The sequence below is a fragment of the Hippocampus bargibanti genome, linkage group LG19 (genome assembly GCF_051943395.1).
Source record: "Hippocampus bargibanti isolate YZ-2025 linkage group LG19, ASM5194339v1, whole genome shotgun sequence".
Taxonomy (NCBI): domain Eukaryota; kingdom Metazoa; phylum Chordata; class Actinopteri; order Syngnathiformes; family Syngnathidae; genus Hippocampus; species Hippocampus bargibanti.
Genome location: NC_142752.1, coordinates 9,025,931 through 9,046,985, shown reverse-complemented (window position 1 = coordinate 9,046,985; position 21,055 = coordinate 9,025,931). Strand labels below are relative to the sequence as shown.

At 42.5% G+C, this 21,055-nt stretch overlaps 1 protein-coding gene across 2 annotated transcripts in view; it reads right to left on the bottom strand.

Annotated features, from left to right (window-relative positions):
- The window catches only part of fut8b (fucosyltransferase 8b (alpha (1,6) fucosyltransferase)), an 84,831-nt gene that overhangs the window by 22,847 nt on the left and 40,929 nt on the right, over window positions 1-21,055 (bottom strand). For both annotated transcript variants that reach the window (XM_089021434.1, XM_089021435.1), the window contains 4 exons: window positions 18,291-18,931; window positions 8,836-8,954; window positions 6,288-6,450; window positions 208-322 (listed from right to left, as the gene is read on the bottom strand). In XM_089021434.1, coding sequence (XP_088877560.1) covers window positions 208-322; window positions 6,288-6,450; window positions 8,836-8,954; window positions 18,291-18,493 — 600 coding nt within the window. In that variant the 5' untranslated portion in view covers window positions 18,494-18,931. The remainder of the gene's footprint in view (window positions 1-207; window positions 323-6,287; window positions 6,451-8,835; window positions 8,955-18,290; window positions 18,932-21,055) is intronic.

Genomic DNA, 21,055 nt, shown 5'->3' with positions numbered 1-21,055 from the left:
GTGACAAGAAACGCAGAAGGGTTTTGGCAAGTGTATGCGAAAGAGGAAAAAAAAACAACAACATTTGCCCGACAGGTAGGATGTTTTTCGTTGTGGGTGAGTTTGACACGCTGCGAATAGGTCCGTAAGTGTGACGGGCGGGAACAAGAGGAAGGAAATGAAAGAAACCGAGAGAGGAAAGAAGCGCCATGTGTAGTTTCCAAGTACCTGCAAGTAGGTGATTCTGTTTTGGACCAGATCCGATAGATCTTTGGCCTCCTTTATCCGCCATTCGCCAACTCCATCGGCTTGGCTGAGGTAGTACAGGTCGGCCATGATGGACCTGCCAACACAAAATGAATGAAACTCATTTGAGATTCAAGTGATGTGAGTTACAAGATTGGTCGCAGAACCAATTACATTCAATTTCCGCCATGGTAGTAGCGACTGCTTGCACATAGAGATGCGATATGTTGTCTATTTTGTGATCCTGGCAAAGCGTAGCGAATATTTACACAAGATGCAAACAGAGATGTCTTTGATCTTATTCCTGGCTCTTTTTTTCTCATCTCTCCTGATTTCAAACCGGGGCAAGTTGCCACACAGCGCACAGATTAAATCAACATAAAATAAGGTTGCGGATTTATTCTTCTCTTCTTTGAACTACAGCAGGTAGATGGAGATGGTAAGGCTTTATTGCTATCCTCCGCAGGGCACAGAACATACCGAAAAGTACATTATGATTATGGAAGGCTGCGAAAACAATATTACACCAACTCAAAATGTTTAATCTACATCTTGTTGAGTGACAACACAATGATACGGTTGTATAGCTCTTTCTGGGATAAATCTGCCGATCTGCAAAGACTCTGACAGAAAATGTGTGTAGATGTCACGCGCTGCCAAATATCGTGGCCATCCACTTCGCAAACTTGCCCGAAAGCGCCAGCTCTGATGTATTCCGCTACGGGCACATGCAAACACATCACAAACGCTTTCTCAAGCACACACTTATGCAAGCTTAATTTATTACTCACTTCTTTGACCCAAATCAGTCAAATCCTATGTCTCTGAGAGGTCTTATTCGGATATTTACTAGCTCGTCCAAAGACGCGGACGCCCACATAGCAGCGAAATGTCCTATTTTAACACCGGAGCGTAGTGGGTATTGCTTTTCTCTACAAAGCATAACTCTCGAGCATTACTCATCATCCCAATTAGAATTTGGAAGCATGGACCGTCAATTTTACTTCCTGGAGTGTGCACTAGGGAGCCAACAGGGATTCACAGCGGGAAGCGAGAGCTGGCTGCGAAAGGGCACTATTGCGACCCCACGGAATGACATCGACAACAGCGCAGGGGCCAATGAGCCTTCGATGACATGAGGAAATTGAGTAAACATGCACCTGACTGCTAAAGTCGGATTGTGTTGAGTTGAAGTGGTGAGGACTGTCCCGTTAATTCCAGATGTGCACATTTCACCATGATTTCCCTGATCCATTGGTGAAAAGGACACTTTGATCCTCTCTTTTTTCATCTAAAACTGCTTCATACAAAAAAGAGGATGCAGAAAGTGCTTAGGATAAAATGACTGTCTGTCATTTGTGTTGTCACATTATTTGTTATTGTTTTTTGTTGTTGTTTTGACATCAAAATGGCGCTGCGAGAGTGGCTGTCTTTACAGCAGATCCTGTATTTTATTTTTCTACTTCTTCCTTTCCTTCACTCTTACTTTCACCACTTTGCAGCTGTGAAATGTGCATTTCCCCACAATAATAATAATAATAATAATAATAATAATAATAATAATAATAATAATAATAATAATAATAATAATAATATTTCATTTATAAGGACCTTTCAAAACTAATAAAGGCTAATCTAATCGAATCTCAGTGACACTGTTTTTTTAATGCTATTAAATTGTTTTGGAATCATAATGTTGAGATCACCATCACACTGATCTGTTTTGGAATCATAATGTTGAGATCACCATCACACTGATCTGGTTTTTCACGATGTGCCAGTAAATTTGACAAGCACAAAACACACACACACACACACACACACACACACACACACACACACACACACACACACACACACACACACACACACACACACACACAAAAAAAACAAGGAACAAGACAAGCACACAAAGAACAACCGCAGAGATCAATGAGGTCTTTCTTTCTGCCACATGGTTGTTAATACAAGAAAAGCTCTGTTTAGAAAAATGCAGGTTTTGTGTTCTGCACATACCATTCTAGGTGTCACATCAACGCCACTATTTTCTGTTGACCAATTATTGGACGGCAGTGTTAGGCTGTGAATGACAGCAGCGATTACACAAACAAAAGCCTCCAAATATTGACGTAAAAAAAAGACTTGAATTAAGGGTGGCCCATCTGATTATTTCTTCTGGTGTCGAACAGTCACTTGAGATTTTTCACTTTGTGCTGCAAGCATAAATTAGAGTTGCAAGCAGCTTTAGAGGGTCCACTGCCGAATGAAGTGGAGGGGGGGGTGACAATAGCCGATGTACTTTGAGCGGTATACTGAACAAGATAATCACATGCACAAATAAAAATGAAAACACACAAGGAGCACAGAGAAGAAGCTGTCATTAACTCATTCACTGCCAGATGATGTGCTAAAATGTGTACACTCCAATTGCAGGGCTTTTGTCATTTTCACTCAAATTGCAGGACTACTGAGTTTTAGGACACCTTAGACTCTCTTCTTTCATCAGAAAAATGAGTTATTTCCTAAGTTATATAGATTTGGAGTTAGCTGAGCTTGAAATGGGATCAGCTGTCCAAAATTCAATACAATACATACATATTTATTTACGCTTTCACAACAACTGAAGCTGTAACAAAGCGCTAACATGGACAAAAGGCAAATGCTGCTCCCTCTTGGAAGGGGAAAAAAAAACATTGCCAAGGTCTGACCAGCGCTTTATCGGCACCACCCTGCAATAAAAAAAGAAATCAAAACAAATTTGCGAATGGTGCTCCTCGTCATGCTTTTCTATTCCCGAATATATTTGGTAATGGCAGAGAATGAGTTAAAAGGACACCAACACACCAATGTTTCGTTACACCCCAGGTGTCCACTTTAAGTCCACTTTTTTGCCATCTATAGCAGAACTATTGGAGAGATTTTCTGAAGAAATCGAATTATTTTCTATTATATTGCAGACAACCATAAAATCAATTAGCCACATGTATTGAAGACGCTAATGTAGTGGAAGTATGTTGATGTCATGCTTGCCCTGGAGATGAGCGAGTTAAATTGAGCTTAGGTTGTCATGGTGCTACTTTATGTACTTTAAAGACACTTGCAATTGAAGTTAAGCATTTGGAGGGTTCCTTCCATGAGCTTTGTAGCCTCTGCCTGGAACATTTAGACTTAAAAAAATGAAACCTGCATGAAGGTCCACGTCAGTTGTGTGTGCATGCATGTGGGTGTGTGTTGGGGGGGTGTGGGGGTGAGGAATCAGTCTTTGAAAAGCTGCTTAGCCTGCAATGACTAAGACAATGGCCTATGTAAGCCACTTGAGCAGGATTACAATGAATCACTTGGATAAGTTGCACACACTGAGTGGAAATCTGCCATCGAGACGGAGCGACACTGTGACCTTTGAACTAAGCAACCACTTTCTGAGCAACCACTCAAATATCCACTTGTGCCTGTCCTACTTCCAAACTTTGCGCGGGGATTCGGAACAGTGTGCGGCGCCGTCACTAAATCATGCACATACATACGTTTGGTGAATATGAGCAGAACCTCTTGTAGCTCAAATTGCAATTTGCCACCCGCGGGAGTGCAAGATGGCAAATTGCACTTCTCCACTTCATTAATTTGGCCGAGAGATGTGAGACTTTCAAGCACGTACGCTTGAAAACAGGAGACACGGATTCTTCACCGCAGGGCTGGTTCTGATAATGAATATATACCAAATGTAGTCAGAGCCTTTGTCAGGTTGACTTTGTCAATGGCTGGTTAATTTGATTGTTTGTTAGCATAGTTAGCAATATAAAATCCAAAGAATAGAAATAGTCGGGGCCTCTGCCACTTATGTGATAGGACAAATAATTTTGCAGGGGTGGAAAAGAAGCTTCCTGTGTGCAGCTATGTGATTATTTTACTGCCACCAGGTGGACTGGGGTGGAGTATTGCTATACACATTGTGCATTTTGGACCGCACAGAATCGACTTACGTCTACGAAGGGCACTTTACTTGCCGCTATTGTAGTTAATATTACATGTTAGGCCTTATAAACGCTTGACCTATTTACAGTCACTTGTAGTCAGAGGTAAATTGATTCCATTCAATGAGACGTGCAAATAAAGGGCTGTGTTTATTTTGCGCGTTAGCGTTAAGGGAGCGCTGACCTCTTATCGGCGCTGAATGCATGAATAGAAAGTGAGTACAGATTAAATACCACTTTTGACATGTACGTTAGTCTTCGCTGTGCCCTGGAATGAGGATGGCCACTGAAACTGTGCAATGAAACGCTCTTGATCCGTAGGTGGGCAAAATCGTATTATTAGGCCGAATGTGGCACGCGTCCAGTTAAATCGTTAATGTATAAAATAAATGCATGAATAAATAAAATATATATTATATGTATAATATATACAATATAAATAAAACATGTCTGTTTTGTTGTGTTGTGGCGGGCACTCGGACCATGGATCTCACCCAGCAGGTGTACAGCAGGGGGCGTGTATAAATTAAGAATGTTTTACTGCATTTTCTATGTTTGAAGTAGATGCACTTGTTAGCAGTTGGAATAAACACATGTCTAAATTCAGTCGTGTGTGCTCCTTCCTCAACTGCTATAGTGTCACATTATTTGTTTTTTGTTTGTTTTTGACTTCAAGATGGCGGTGCGACAGTGGCTGTCTTTACAGCAGCTCCTGTATTTTGTTTTTGCTGCTGTGAAATGTCAATTTCTCCACTGTGAGACAAATAAAGGCTCATGTAATCTAATCTAATTTTATGTTTTCTGGTTGTGTATTTTGGCACCTGAACGGACATCTTATTTAACTTGCACTATTTGTTCTTTTTTTAACTCATTCGCTGCAAAAATCTTTCTACTCCAGTGCCAGGGTTTTTGTCAATTTCATTTGAATTCCAGGACCCACAGAATATTGAGTTTTAGGACCACATAAACATTCAATGCAGCGTAAAAAACTTTAGATTATGTTCTTTCACCAGCAAGGAGTTAATTCCTAAATTATATGGATTTGGAGTTAAAATACAATGCAATACATACAAATTAGTTTATATACTGCTTTAACAACAGTTGAAGCTGGAACAAAGCGCTAACATGGAAAAAAAGGGAAGGAAAAAACATTGCCAGAGGTCTAGTGAGCGCTGTATCGGCACCTAAGTAAGAAAAAAAATACTCCCGAACAAATTCGGGAATGGTGCTCTACGTCACATTTTCAATTCCCGAATAAATTTGTGAATCATCACTTTGCTGCTGTGAAATGTAAATTTCTCCACTGTGAGACTAATAAAGGCATATCCAATCCAATCCAATCCAATGGTAGTGAATGAGTTAACTAGCACTATTTTCTTAGTAAAGGACTTTTTTAAAGATGGCTTAGCATTCAGTTTGCCCTATTTTATTGAACACTGAACACAGAACTGTCTTTTGATTGTCCTTATCTTTCACTCTATTTTTTGGGAGGGAATGGGAGGAGCAATTTTATTTAACGGCAAACCTTTGGGATAAAAATGTCTTGTTCTTTCATCGTCATTCCTGGTCGTGTAGTGATTCGCTTGGCTGATTTCTGAGCAATCCAGGGAGCGGCCAGCCTTTTCGCCCAGTCTGCTGGGGATATGCTCCTCCACCTCACGTCCCGGAACAGGATAAAGCAGTACAGCGATCATAGATAAGAGTCTTTGTTTGCCAAGCGTAGTCATTTCTCGTCATTAAAATGAATGGAAATAGAATTCCAGCCCCGAGAAAGCGAGTTAGGTCGACTCTGCCGTGTTTTAACGCTTGGAAGAAAAGGAAATAAATAAATCAATGAACCTTTGGTTCTTAAGAAGAGTACAGTGCGGATGTTGAGCTTCCCACCGAGCTGAAGGACCCCCGCTGGCCCTCTCCCCCCGCACCCGACAGATGGTAGACGAGCCAAATTGTGTAGCGAGATCAGAAACACAAGCAGCATTCTCTCGTTTAGCTGTTTGAATTTTTCCGTCTCTGTATCAACGGTAATCATATGCAGATATTGAACGTGTTTGAAAACATGACACATCTTGTGCTGGCAAACCGAATGCTCACCTTTGCTGGTTCCCCAAATCGGTCAAGAGAGTTTCGGCGTATTTTTGCCTGTCGCTGACTTCAATGTTGGCCAGTTTCTTCACTTCGCTTCGAACAAAGTACCAAAATTCCTTGACGCCGTTGTCCACTCGACGGCGTAGCTCCTCTTGAGTGGGCCCCGGGCCTGCATTGGGATGGAGAAATAAAAAAAAGAAATAAAAGAAGCTCAAAACCAACCATAATAACATGACACTTAAAAAGGAATCGAGTTCACTGGAAGGTGATGTTAGTTTATTTTAGTTTTTTTAAGAATGATGGTGCAATCAGGGACATGAGCAATACCAGAGTAATGAAATAAAGGATATCTCAGCAAGAACTATTTAAGTTTTTTGTCCTTGAATGTTGCTTTGCTCATTAACTCATTCACTGCCATGCACAAATTTATTCGGGAATTGAAAATGTGACATAGAGTGCCATTTGCAAATGTGTTCGGGTTTAGTATTTTTAATAAGAATAATACATTTCATTTACAAGTGCCTTTCAAAACACCCAAGGACACTTTTTCATGCTTGGGTGCCGATAAAGCGCTGACCATCGCCTCTGGCAATTATTTTTTTCTTTTCCAAACGGGGGCGCAGCATTTCCTTTTTTTCCATGTTGGCGCTTTTTTCCCAGCTTCAGCTAAATCGCAATATAAACCAATACATGTCTTGCATTGTATTATGGAACGCCGCCTTCATTTCAATCTCATACAACTCCAGACCCATATAATTTAGGAATTAACTTTTTTTGATGAATAAAGAGTGGCTAAGAAGACTCATGATGTATTGAATGTTTATGAATGAAACTCAGTATTCTACGGGTCCTGGAATTTAAGTGACAATGACAAAAACCCTGGCACTGGAGTGGACACATTTTTGCACGTCTGGCAGTGAATGAGTTAAAAAGCCCTCACAGTTTTTTTTCTGCCTCGCAAGTCCATTTCGCTCGAATTGTCTGTGTTTTTCCCTCACGCACAAGTCTAACAACAGGAAGGAACTCAAAACCGCACCCCAGCCAAACAATGTGGAGTAACCCTCATGGATAACACAGCTGCCTGCTCTGGTTTCTGCGTCGAAAAAAAATACAATAATGGAGGCAGAATGAGATGGAAAATGTTTTTTATATATATTTATGTTTTTTAACTTGCTATCTGGCATTCTCTTTTCTTTCTCGCCCTCCCTTGGTGGTGGGTGAAAAAGCCAGAGGGTATTTTTAGAGTCGTCTTCCCCTGCGGCAAGATGGAAAGGCTGACCCTGTGTTGCCCTTCACGCTCGCATGTCCCTCTTTATTTTCTCCGTGTCTGTCTCCGCTCTTCCCTTTTCACTCGCATTGTGCCACTGGGGGGCTTTGACGGCGCTTCCATTGTATTCACACCTTCCCCGCTCACCTGACAGCTTTCCTGCACTTTCTGTCCACCGCTTAGAGAGGTAAATATACATCGAATCCACCGCGTTCGGCGCCGGTTTAATATTTGCTTTGCCTTGTGCTGTGTGTGTATGTTGATATATATTTTATCTTATTTTAACTTCATAGCAGTGATATGATGCATATGATTTGTGATCTAAAAAAATCTTGTCACGATAGACAGTTTATTTTACACATGGATGAAAGTTTTTTTTCAGTCATATGTACTTCTTTGAAGGTCAGATGTTTCTCTCCTCATCCAAAGAGCTTAGTCAGTGAACTAAAGTTGTGCTGGTATCTCTGGCCCCATACATATATCTCTAATGGACAGTTGTGGTGGTGCCAGACCTCTGCTCAGGTCCCTGCTCTGAGGTTGGGAGCAGTATACTACTCCCTGAAGCAAATCTGATTACTTCTTTTGGTCTGTGATTACTTCTAATGGTCTATGCCTTGCTCCAATTGCACTGGTATCACCTCATTAGCATGACTAAGCCTACGTGGTAACCTTAAGGTTTAATTTAGACCGTGCTTCCAACAGAAATCTTAGGTCGTTACCACATAGCTATATATATAATATATAATCATATAATCATATCATATAATCATATCATATAATATATGTATAATCATGCTAATGAGGTGATACCAGGGTTAATGGGGCAATCAGGGCCAGTCACAGGACATAATCAAACAGGACAAAATAAGTAATCAGATTAGCTTCAGGGAGTACTCCACTGCTTCCCCCAACCTTAGAGCAGGAATCTATCAGAGCACAGGTCTGGCACTGCCACCTCTGTCTATTAAGGATATATATGGGGCCAGAGTTACCAGCACAACTTTAGATCGCTGATGAAGCTCTTCGGATGAGGAGCGAAATGTCCGACACCTTCAAAGAAGTACAGATGATGGCTGAAGAAACATTTTCATCGATGGACGACTCCTGTACGACTGAGAGCCTACACAGACAAACCGCACATGTACATACACACATACACAAAACCACACAACATTCTGCAGCTATGAGAGGAATAATAAACAAACAAACAAACAAACAGCACTCCCAAGACTAAGCCCTTTTATTTTCAGGTTCGACTGCCTGCCAACTCATCAGAGGAAGCCTTACCATCGCCTGTCAGTTTCTGAAAGGTGTGGATCTTCTGTTTGGCTTGGGTGAGCTGGTCCTCCAGCGAGCGCAGCCTCCCCGCTGCCAGGGAGCCCACGTCACCCTGACCCTCTGGTATCCTGGTCCCCCCGCCAAAAAAAAGGGGGTGTAAGAGCGTGTTGGCAAAGACAACATTTCTTCAACGAGAACTATGAAACGGCGTGCATTTTACACCCGGAATGACAAACAATAAAGATAAAAGACAGACACGTTATAATTCAAATTAACCGCACAGAGAGCAGCTCTAAATGCAATGATTGCTTTCATTCTCACAAAGCTGGAGTGTGTTTTTTTTCCTGCCCCTCTTTCTGTTTAATTTGTTCAGTCGTCAGCGCGGGCCCAAATTGTAAAGGTTAATGAGTCCCATAATATTTTTTTATTTATTTTTCTTTTACTTTACGCCATTGAACTAAAGCAATCCAATAATGGAACGACCGCAGAGTTTTTTTTGTTTTGTTTTCATTCCACTTCACGCTCTCAGCCAAGGAGGTTTTCTATCGCCGCGGTTGGTTTGTTAGCGAGCGGGATTACGCAATAAATTCCGGGAAAGCAAACTGAGTACAACACAATCATATTTCCACTCACAACAAAGTTGGACACGGGCACTGAAAGGCTAGGAGGTCAAAGTCGTTCTACCGCATTTTAGGGTCACGTTTCAGTGGATAGCGCATAGAAAAATGACCTGAATTACAAATGTTTGAATGAACCACATGCGTAAACCACTTGGCAGCTGCCTGTCATCGTTTTTCACAAAATACAGACATTGCGCAAGACCGGCAACAAAGCATTAATTAAAATCATAAAAGGTGGCCAGGGGATTTTGTTACTTGATAGTCCATCAAATAAGCGACTGAACTTGTTTTGTTGCCGTGTTTCAAAGGAGGAAATCAATCCGACAACAAAATGGGAAAGGCTTTCTTTTACTTGGGTGGCTGATCTATTCAGAGGATGACTTGAAACAAAATAATGACCAAAACAGTAAGTCAACAAAGGCGGGCCCACAAAATGTTTTTTTTAAAGCTCCATGGGGGGTTGAATCTATGAGAGAAAGAAAAAAATGTTTTGCCTGAAAATGACACTGCTAACTCATTTGGGATAAGTGTGCAAACAAAGCAGTTTAGTGCTAACAAGTAAAATGAGAAAAGAAAGAGAAGAAACCTGGATGAATCAATAGCATTGCATTTAACTCATTCACTGCCATTTTTTTCGGGAATTGAAAATATGACGAGCTGTGCCATTCCCGAGTTTTTTTTGCAGGGGTGCCAATAAAGCACTGGTCAGACCGTTTGGCAATGTTTTTTCCTTTCCACGAGAGGGCAGGATTTGCCTTTTCTGCATGTTAGTGTTTTGTTCCAGTTTCAGCTGTTGTTAAAGCGCTATGAACACCAATATGTATGTATTGTATTTTGTACAGCTGCCCCCATTTCAAGCTCAGATAACTCAAAACCCATATAATTTAGGAATTAACTCTTTTTTTTCTGATGAAAAAGGACAGTCTGAGGTTTCTTACGCTGCATTGAATATCTATGTAGTCCGAAAACTCAATATTCTGTAGGTCCTGGAATTTGAGTGAAAATGACAAAAACCCTGGCACTGGAGTGAACACATTTTTGCACTTTCCTGGCAGTGAATGAGTTCAAATGTGATGCCCATTTTTTAGTTAATCCTGACGGAATTAACTCAACAAAGCAGCCCACAGCAGTTTACAACATACAGCGAAGAGAGGGTGTTGCTGGACCTGAGGGCTTTGGTCACAAATTGTACTTTGAACCTCACAATACATCAAACACGCTTTGCCGCTTTGTATTGGATTTAAAATGCATTGCGCACACAAGAGAAGAGTGGAAACAAAGACTGCAGAGACTGACGCAAGAGCCCAAATACAGTTCGAATTCCCCACTGACTTCTTTTCAATACTTGGATGTGGATGACGACAAAGAAATGGTTCTCCACTTCAATACAATCGTATGAAAGGGGAGCTCCCCATTCATAAACACGCCTGAGAAGAAAGTGCCGTAAACTGAGGAGGACTTGGAAGAAGCAACAGATGATTGAGAAATACTGATCTGGCACACAGAATATGACACGCTAGATAAATTGGCTCATTATTTTTTAATGTGGCGATTGGCTACTGTTCTGGAAATGTCAAAATTTGGATCAGTGACCATTCTGTCCTTGAAAAGTCATGCTAACTAGGGATGAAGATGTGAAGACATTACCGTATTTTCTGGTGGATGAAGTGGACTGGAGTATAAGGCGCACCCCAACGAATGGTGTATTTTCAAACTTTTTCCACGTATAAGGTGCACTGGAGTATAAGGCGCACCTTCAAAGAATGAAGAAAGTTTTCCAAATATAATATACAGACGCTTCCCTACTTACGAACATTCGAGTTACGAACATTTTTGTAGTAACATATGTAGTATTCTCTCCAGTTGTACATGTATCTCTCTCTCTCTCTCTCTCTCTCTCTCTCTCTCTCTCTCTCTCTCTCTATATATATATATATATATATATATATATATATATATATATATATATATATATATATATATATATATATATATATATTATTAGATGTTTATTTTAAACCAATAAACCAATACGGGTTACTTGTATAAGCCTTAAACACACATTCCAGACAAAATATAACTCTGAAGCAACTTATGAACAATTCACCTTATGAACGACCGCTCAGAAATTATCTCGTTCGTAAGTTAGGGAGTGTCTGAAAAAAAAAAAAAAAGTTTTCCAAATATAAGGCAGCACATTATAAGGCGCTACAGTAGAGGCTGGGGTAACGCACTAATTACTTCTAGTGGGGAAAATGGAGTCGGTGTCTACTGACAGTACTTGTGAGACCTCTTGTGGCTCAATATGACTTCACATATAAGGTGCACCTGCGTATAAGGCGCAGGGTCATCTTTTGAAAAAAATCAAGACTTTGGGGTGCGCCTTATATACCGGAAAATACAGTACTTTGACTAGCACAGCATCATCTATTGGCGAATTTGTGTTGGCAGTCAGCTTTGTGGCATCATTTCTGACTTGGTTGTTCCAAGCTATTCCAAACAGACCCCTGGTGAATTGTAACCATTTGCTTAAAAAGTATATATCCTGTCATTCAATGTTATACCCAGGAAAAGAAAGTATAGGGCATACATTGGTTGAAATATGAGCAAGATGCATTTCCTGTCTGAGTCCTCACACGAAATACAAACAAGACCCCACCCATCACGTGACACGGCTCGACATTATGTCGGCCTACATTCAGTGTGACATAACCCCCCCATGGGTTCCAAGTCCGTCTAAAACAGTCATCATCATGACAGGCTCCCAACCAAGGTCGTCGAAGTAGGCCATCGCCACGCACGGCAATGACTACAGACAAGGTGCAGAGATCCACAGACTCCAAATAGACTGCGAGCATTAAAACACAGCAGCGGTGTGGCGCATAGACGTGGGGCTGAGGAAACACCCTCCCCAAATTAGCCAGATGGCATCTCTGGAGGACCTGCAAACATCTGCTACGGCACACTGGTCCCTTTTTAAATTGGAGCTCGGTGCTAGACAGTGTCACGGTGGCTGGTGATGTCAGGGTATTTAGACACTTGTCATGGTTCACTGTTCATCCACTTAGATCATGACTAAATAGAGTTTATCGGCCCAAAAATAAACCGCTCCTGCTTAGAAAAACCATCAGGGGCGGCGGGGTTCAGAGGCCCCTTGCACCTTCCTGCTACATAAAAGTAGTTGAGGAAAGTGTTCTGATCTTTTGGCCTGATCGTCCATCACTTGTCCTCACAGCATCCATCTGTTCACACCCTTTGCATCACCTCTGCCCGACCTCCATCCCTCTGCCAGAATGCCCGGGGATCAATCAGGAGCTCATTGCTCAGTCCAGCTGTCACCGTCAGGCCTTTGCGCTCGCCCATGTCTCACCAGCAGGACCGGCGAGCGCCACTGTGTCCACTTGAGCTTGGGGTCAGTGTTTGAGGCAATGGTGGGCCATTAGGGCCTACAGGGCTTTCTCTGCTGGCCTAAAAATATCAGATCACAAACTAATGCTAATTATATTTTGTCCATGATTTTTTTATGAAATAATTTCAAATAGTCTTTCAGCGCTTTTCCCATCTTGTGCTGCTTCCAGTTGTGTGTTCGTAATTAAGCATTTAACCAATCACATTTCAGCCATCATTTGTTAACTAGGTCAGAAATTTATCTGTATCCCGCCACAATCAGTCCTGCAGGCCCTGGAGCATAACAATCAATGTTGATGAAACTGTTGCTTTAACCAATCAGAGCTCGAGTTGGCAACTCAAGGCCTGCTGGAAGGCGCTGGAAATAACAGTTTTCACAAACTATGATTGGCTAGTCACTAGCCGTGAGTGATAAGCCCATACTGGCCAGAGCTAGCACACTGTATCGGTAGTGAGCTGCATAAGGACATATATTGTTGTGTCAATTTAATAGCAGTTTTGTCAATCAACCCACAATGGCTGAGGGAGGAGAAGAAATGGATTTGGTTGGAGATATACTGTTAAAACTATTGTCAAGACGGACTTTTCAAGAATAGATGGACATCATTAAGACAGATTGGACAGCTCTGAAGATAGCAAAAATAAAAAATAATATTGCAATTTTACAGTTTAATGACAGTATTTCTTACGTTTCTTCAAGTCACAAGAAATGTCCTTGCTAACGGCGTCCTCTAGTGGACGTGTAATAAATCACACCACAATCGCAGCTGTGGATTGATTCAGACGTCACACTACTAAAGCCCTAGGGTTGATATGCACGGCCTGCAACTGGTCTGAGGTGAGTGGCAAATGTAGAGGGGACATAGCCCGATGGATTGAGACGCTTGACCCCCAGCTCGTATCTCATTAAGGCTAGTGTCGCATTTGGGGGGTAAGCTGCTGTGCGTGGATTTGCTAATAGTAAAGGCCAGGCGGGTGATACTAATTTGAATCACTGATCGATTATTTCATTTGATCCATCCTTTTTTTTGGGGGGGGATGATGGAGAGCCTTATGCAATGCAAAATGACGCATTAGAGGCACAGAAATCCACTGACCGGCATAAATAAAAGAAGAGTCTTAATGCTTTACAGCTACATGGCACAAATTAATAACATGTGATGTGCAAATCAATAATCCACACAAATAACTAGGCTCAAGTAAACACGACCCCTTCAAGTGTTTTGTGTAACAGCTTTGCATAACGCTGTTCTTTTATGCATGGCAGGAAATCAGTTGAAACCCAAGTTGAACCATAACTCATTCTCAGCGGGTTGTTGGTTTCAATAACTCCACACAAAGAGTCGTAGCCCACTCCATTAATGTAAGTTTGATGGATCAGAATTTCAATGAGAAACCCCAGCCTGGCATGAAACAGTCCAGAAAGGTTTTTAATATCTTAAACTCAACGGGGATGCTTTTCAAAAAAAAAAAAAAAAAGTGTCTGGGTTTGTTGACACAGACACATTCAAGTTGCCGGTCCAAACCCAGAGGACATTGCAGGCAGTGAATTGGGTCAGACGTGGGCTGAGCGAGTCAATCAGAAAGCGAGTGAGTTTTTACCAAGTCAGTGGGTCCATGACAAAGGTCTGCGGGCGGCAGCCTGGCGGCGCGCCATGCCGCCATCAGCAGTTTGGTGGCGAGGGGATGCAAATGAGGAGCAGGGAAGGGTGATGCGAGACGGCGAGCCTCGACGGGTGTGGGTGGGATGTGAAAAAGGATGACGGGCAGTACAATAATACTCGCTCTGTGTCTATTAGGATAGTAATTTAAGGATAATAGGCACTCCTAGATGGGGTGCCGGAGGAATTGTCGACAGGCTTTTTATTACTTGTCGTCCACGCGCATAAAAGAAGCCTGGCCAAATTTGAGCATTTTCCCACCTGTGCGATCAAAATCAGCAAAAGCCTGATTCTCATACCTCTGGATGTTTTTTAATGCTTACAGTAATCCCTCACTTATCGCGGTTAATGCGAACTGGGATCACCCGCGATAGACAAAAATGTGCAATGTTGCGAACCCGACATGTATTGGTGAATTTACATGTGTACGAGTACAAAAAATATTTAAAACGTCTAATTTAGCAAAACACAGTACAGGACAGGCATAAAGAAGCACAGTAAATGTTTTTTTAGTACAGTACATAACTCTAATGCAATCAACAGTCCACGATCAACATACAGTATATACAGTATAAAACTACAGGTACACTACTGTATACATTAAGTTTCAAAAGGTGTCGAGGGTCCTGCAGAACGCTCAGATGACGATTTACGACAGGTGAGGAACATTGTAATTAATAGGTAATTGTTGCTGAACACCATTTGCCCTGACGGATGGCTGGGATTTTCCGGAAGCTGCTACTTGCTGAGAAGCAACATCGACCAGCTCGAATATTGGGGCGACGCCAGAACCAAATGCTCCGATGAGGGGGCTCACCTGCTCGTCATCAACAGGGTTCCGTCCCACATTCGAAAAACATGCACGGGAAGAGATGCATATTTCACGGTAAGATCAGACCATTGTCATCAAATGGTGAGTATAGTTTTTGCTTTTTTGAATGTTGCTGTGCCGATGACCTTTTTGTGTTTGGGAGCCTTTTACTGAGCGAGTTGCTTGTTCTGTAGCCACAAAGGGACATAAGTCTTCTTGTGCTGGTCCCAAGCCGTATAAATACAGAGGGTTGTGTCAGGAAGGGCATCCGACGTAAAAGCTTGGCCAAAACAAACACGCGGATCAAACCTCTAAAGATGGAGGACACTGACTTGCTGTGCCGACCCCTTGAAGGGAAAAGCCCAAAGGAAAAGAAGAAGTTGCTGTTTTAAGCAAAGACATGTCTGCATGGTTGCATGATTCCCTCAACACAATGACTGAAATCAACAGCTCATTGTCAGGTGTGGCCAAATGAAACTGATGTTTTTGGTTACTTAACTTGTTCTGGTTGTTGTTTTTGTCATCATATATTTGCTTATGATACATTGATAATGCTTGCAATGAAGAATGCTTATTCTTAAAAATAAGAATGCTCATACATATAATCATACATGTGATCACACATTCACCTTTCTTCTTCGTATTTCACATTCTCACTTAGTCATTCAACTAACTATACATTCAATGTTGGTGTGTAGTTATTAATGTGTGCTGTGAAGATGTTGCTACTCAGGAAGGACTAAAGGAGAGAAGTGAAGATGAACATTTCTCTTAGAACCCAGCTAATATTCATTTGGATGCCAGAGTAACCGAGCTAAAACTTTGTTTAACGAACAGAATTTCCTGCTCACGCGAAACTGTCTACCAAGGCCAGTCACTGTAATAAAAGGGAAGGGGGTAGAACGATTGTTTAGAATAGGTGACTAGAAATGCTGTACCCTGTACTCTGTCTTGTTTCTTCTTGCAAGTAAAAAAGAGACATCTTCCCTACTTTTTGTGCGAGTTTCAATTATTTCTTAATTTCAACTCTAACATAAATAATGTTCGATTTCGGGCATTTACAGCACAGTAATGCCTCAAAATGGATGAATAAATTAAAAAATAACAACAGTAAATATTCTGAATGCTGCTCTCTGTGATCCGTCGTTGTTTTACAGTACTGTGCTGTAGTGACTTTGGCTGCCTTTTGCGGCTTTTTTTCTTCTAGGTGACACAAAATGAAAAAAATACAGTAAAACTAGTTACTGATTGACAAAGCGGTCTATCTGAAGAGAAACCACTCCATGTTTTGATCGTAATAAGGAAAATCGCAAGAGAAAAATTAACAATAATATGCAGTTTTTCTCTCTGTGCTCTCAGCTCCGAAGCTAGCAAAAATAGCAAATAATATTGATATTTTATGAGGTTATCACAAATCCACATGTTCATAGTAAAAATTCAAACACTTTAATGACAGTATTTCTTAGGTTTCTTCAAGTCACAAGTTATTTCCTGGCTAATGGTACCCTTTAGTGGACGTGTAGTAATACTTAATAATTCTAAAAATAATCATTCGAACCACACTCGCAGCTGTGGAGTGATTCAGACGCAGAACTATTGAAGGCCTAGCAGTGACATGCACGGCTCGCGACTGCTGCATACTGAATGTTGGGTGTCTCTCCGCGTTTCAACAGGTATGTACAGTAGCACGAGTTTCTCCTCTGATACGTTCAGCGTGGCATATTTGGAAGAGAGAGACTGCTCTAAATCTGCACCAAAAAGCAGGGGAAAGCTGAGCCAAGCTCAGTAGATATCGCGCCGAGGAAAAACAGCATTTGAGACTAAGAATATAATGCAAACGGGCTCAGCGAGCTTAAGGTGGCGTTTGGCGGTTTTGGATGGCTTTGCTGCTGACTGCATTAGAAGCATCGAGGAGTTGTGGAGCTCCGGTTTAAAATTGTGAGTACAATCTTAGCAATAAGCAACAACCATACAGTGTGTCGGGATCCATCTGGACCTGTGGTAGGCTTCAAGCCGCTCCTTTTTTTATTTTTGAAGAAATTAACTTTTGTTGCTTTCAATCAGGGTATGGCTCTTTGCGGCAAAAGCGAGCGTGTGTGGATTTTAGCGTTTGGGAACACTGATGAGGGCCCAGCATCAAAGTGAATCTGAATATCACAGAGACGCGGCACTGGCAACATCTGAAGTGTGTGCTCCGTGTGAACGCGGTGCACATCAGGATACACCAACAGGCTCCCTGCACATGTATGCGCACCCCACGGAAGCTGCTCCCCGCTCTTTCAAAAACATGGACCTATTGTTATTGTGTTAAAAAGAAACACTGTCAGCATACAGTTGGTAGGAGGAGAACCATCTGTCTCTCCATTACGCAGTTCCTGAATGTGAAAAAGATGCCGCGTGGTTAATGGGCTTAAACAACAACGCTGTCGTGGGCCAAAGCATTCTGAAGCAACGCTAAAATCTGATGAGGAGTATGACCATCCATCTTTGTTTGTCACGGGGTATTTGCGCCAACGCTGATTTGCTTTTGATGAAACTTTCGCGGCAACATCTGTTTGTTAGGCCGCCCGCCGGGGCAAATAAAGCGACACCGTCAGAAGTGGATCAAATTGAAAGAAATAAAGAAAAATCGTCATCATCATCATCATCGGATGGTAAGGTGGTGTGCGAAATGACTGATTGGACCATGAGGGGCCTTTTTAACTGAATCGCTGCACCGAGGAAAATGAATGAAAGTGTTCTCGTCATGAATAAACAGTTGGGCAGGCAAGGAAATACTTTTTAGATTGCCATTTTGTTTTTCTTTTGTGCTCATCAGCTGAACCGATGAAGCGCAGATGAGCGCTGTAACTTTTTCCACAATCTGCGGCTAATTGGATATTGACTGAGTGCTCCTTGGCTCACATTTTGTCAGTTCAAGTCGACAAATAATTGACGGCGCAGCAATCATCAAGGTTGGCTTACCTGAGCAATTCAGCCAGACGCCGCAGGTCTTCATTCTGCTGCTTAAGTCGCTCCAACTTAGCCAGGATCTTAGAAAGCTCACGACTGGAACGCTCCGGGTGCTCGCTGTCCCTCACCAAATGTCCGCCGATGTAGAATAGTAGCGTCCCCCAGGCCAATAGCACCAGGGTGATCCAACGCCACGAACCAGCCCAGGGACGCATGGTGTGACGGTTGAAATTGCCTCCTTGATGTGTTCGTACCCCCAAACGACCCGCTGGGCTACGTGACGGTCCCACGAGTGTGGTGTCACCACATGTAACAAAGTGCCGATTTTAGCACTGGCATTTTTGGAGAGATAGTCGACAAGAGGAACGACTTCTGGAACGGTTAAAAAAGGTTCAGGGTGCTCTTCAGGGTGCTCTTCAGGGTGCCCTTCAGGGTGCTCTTCTGGGTGCTCTTCTGGGTGCTCTTCTGGGTGCTCTCCAGGCTGCGAGCCAGCGTTCTTTCCTTACGCTACAGCATGGTGAGCTTGTTGAGATGTCTGACTGACGCTGGCCTGACTGCCGCCCTCTCCGCCCGGCTTGGTGTAGGCCAACCTTTCCCCGACTTTCTCGCCAACTTCTTCAAATCCCTTCGGGATCTTTTATTAAAGTTGTACCCTGTAGAAAGAACACAAGAATGGTAAGAGTGAGGAATCAGTTCGTTGAGGTTGGTTCAAGGGGTGCAAGCTAAGTCAAATCCCACAGAATCCGAACACCCAATGTCATCTCCGAGGCCATGACGGAGCGCAATACTGTCAAGGTGATACGAGGATCTCAATGGGAACGACAGAAAAATCCCCCGATCGTCATTTTCCCTCATCCCCGAGCAGCAGGGGGTGAGAAACGGAGATGGACGCATGCGGTGTTTAGGAAGCAACCTTCCCTGTCATCTTTAAATGACAAAGCCTTGCCAAGGCGACCGGCTGCCGTCATGTGACGAGAAAGACTGGCAGATATGAGCGCGAAGTGTGCCAGTGTGCATACGATCATCCCACAGCGCGTACCACAGCAATCTGGAATAATACCGAGCATCTTTGACTTTCACTGCGAGGCGACAGTCAGCGGCGGCGCTGATTGACAACGCGGCGGTGTCGCTTGTGTGCGGCGAGAGTTCAGCGCGTTGCAAAGTGCTGTTCCAAACGGTTTTGTGGTTGAATTTTACCAAACCGCATGAGCCTCTGTTTGCTTGGCAATGTAGGGCACGCTATTTGAGGAATACTTGAATCAAGACTCAAAGGATTTTGTTTTTGGAACACTTCTCGTCAAGTTCAAAACTGATTATCGGGTGTTTGTGAGCTCTCTGTCAATACGGACTCTTCCATTCCTCTTTTGCTGATGTGCAGTCAAAGAAATCGAAAGAGTTGTCGATGAATGTCACTGCTGTTGGACTGGATTACCATTTATTCTCACAGTGGAGATATTTAAATTTCACAGCAGCAAAGTGATGAAAGTAAGAGGAAAGGAAAGAAAGAAGAGAAAAAATACACGACCTGCTGTGAATGCAGCCACCTTGAAGGCATAACAACAACAAAAAACAAATAATGTGACCACACACTATGACAGATATTCAATTTTAAGCACTTTCTGCACACTATTTCTGTTATAAAGCAGTTATCAATGAAAGAGGAGAGGATCAAAGCGTCTTTTTCACCAGTGGATAAGGGACGGCATGGTGAAATGTGCGCGTCTGCTACAAGCTAATGTTGAAATCAAACATGAAGCTGTGGCATCCATTGACGAAAACAGATTGTCTCATATCTACTGTCCCACGTAAATTCGCTTCAATTCCAAGTCGCGACAGTTCCACATACGCATCGGCCAAAAATGCCAAAAACCAATCTGTATCAGTTCCACACGACGCACAACAACTCAAAGTGGCAAAAGAAAACACAAAAGAAAACAAAAACTACAACAAAAGATGGCGCCATCTTGGACTTCTCTGTTATCAATGACCTCGGCCACTGCTCTTATAGCAATGCAGGCCTCGGATATGCTAAGGGGGTGTATGATGAAAAAGAAAAGCGGCGAGAAGGCCCTTCGCCAGAAGCTAATACACGACTGGGACTTAAGAAAAAGGCAGTCTTTTTCACCACGTTTGAAAGCCGTAATGAGGTTTATGTTCAGAACACTAGAATGGCTAAATATAAAAGCGCTGGATGGGGCGCCTACCGCTGCCAGGCGGCATCGGAGAGAATATTATGATAAAACAGACGGCTAGAACGAATGGACTTTTATTTGAAAGTTAACACGATGGTGTGGTATTTGGATTGTCCCACGAACGCCAAGCCAACATGCAAGCAGGACTGAGTGGGGGGTTTCATCAGGGATGACCCGTGTCCAGTCCTGCAAGTGAATCTTTGTCAGCTGGCATGAGAGGTCATCAATCACCAAGGCTTGGCTGGCTCAGTCAGCAATAAGCAACGAGATGAGGTCCGCCACTGAATTATGCATGGAGCTCAGCTGAGGATAGCTTCCATTACACTAACATGACCGCTCTGGCTCAGCCATGGGGGCTTTATCTCCAACGTGAATATCTTTTTTAAATTTTTTTCACCCCACACACCTCACATATGCCAATGCAAAGCAATATTTAGAAAAAACCAATACGTTTTAGGATTGTATTGAAAATGTGTTTTTTTTAATCTCACAACACAATGGAAACAAGTCAAAGACCTGTCTGATATCATATTTCATTCACCCTTGTATGTCAAAGCTGATAGGTTCTTTCGAAATGATGTCATT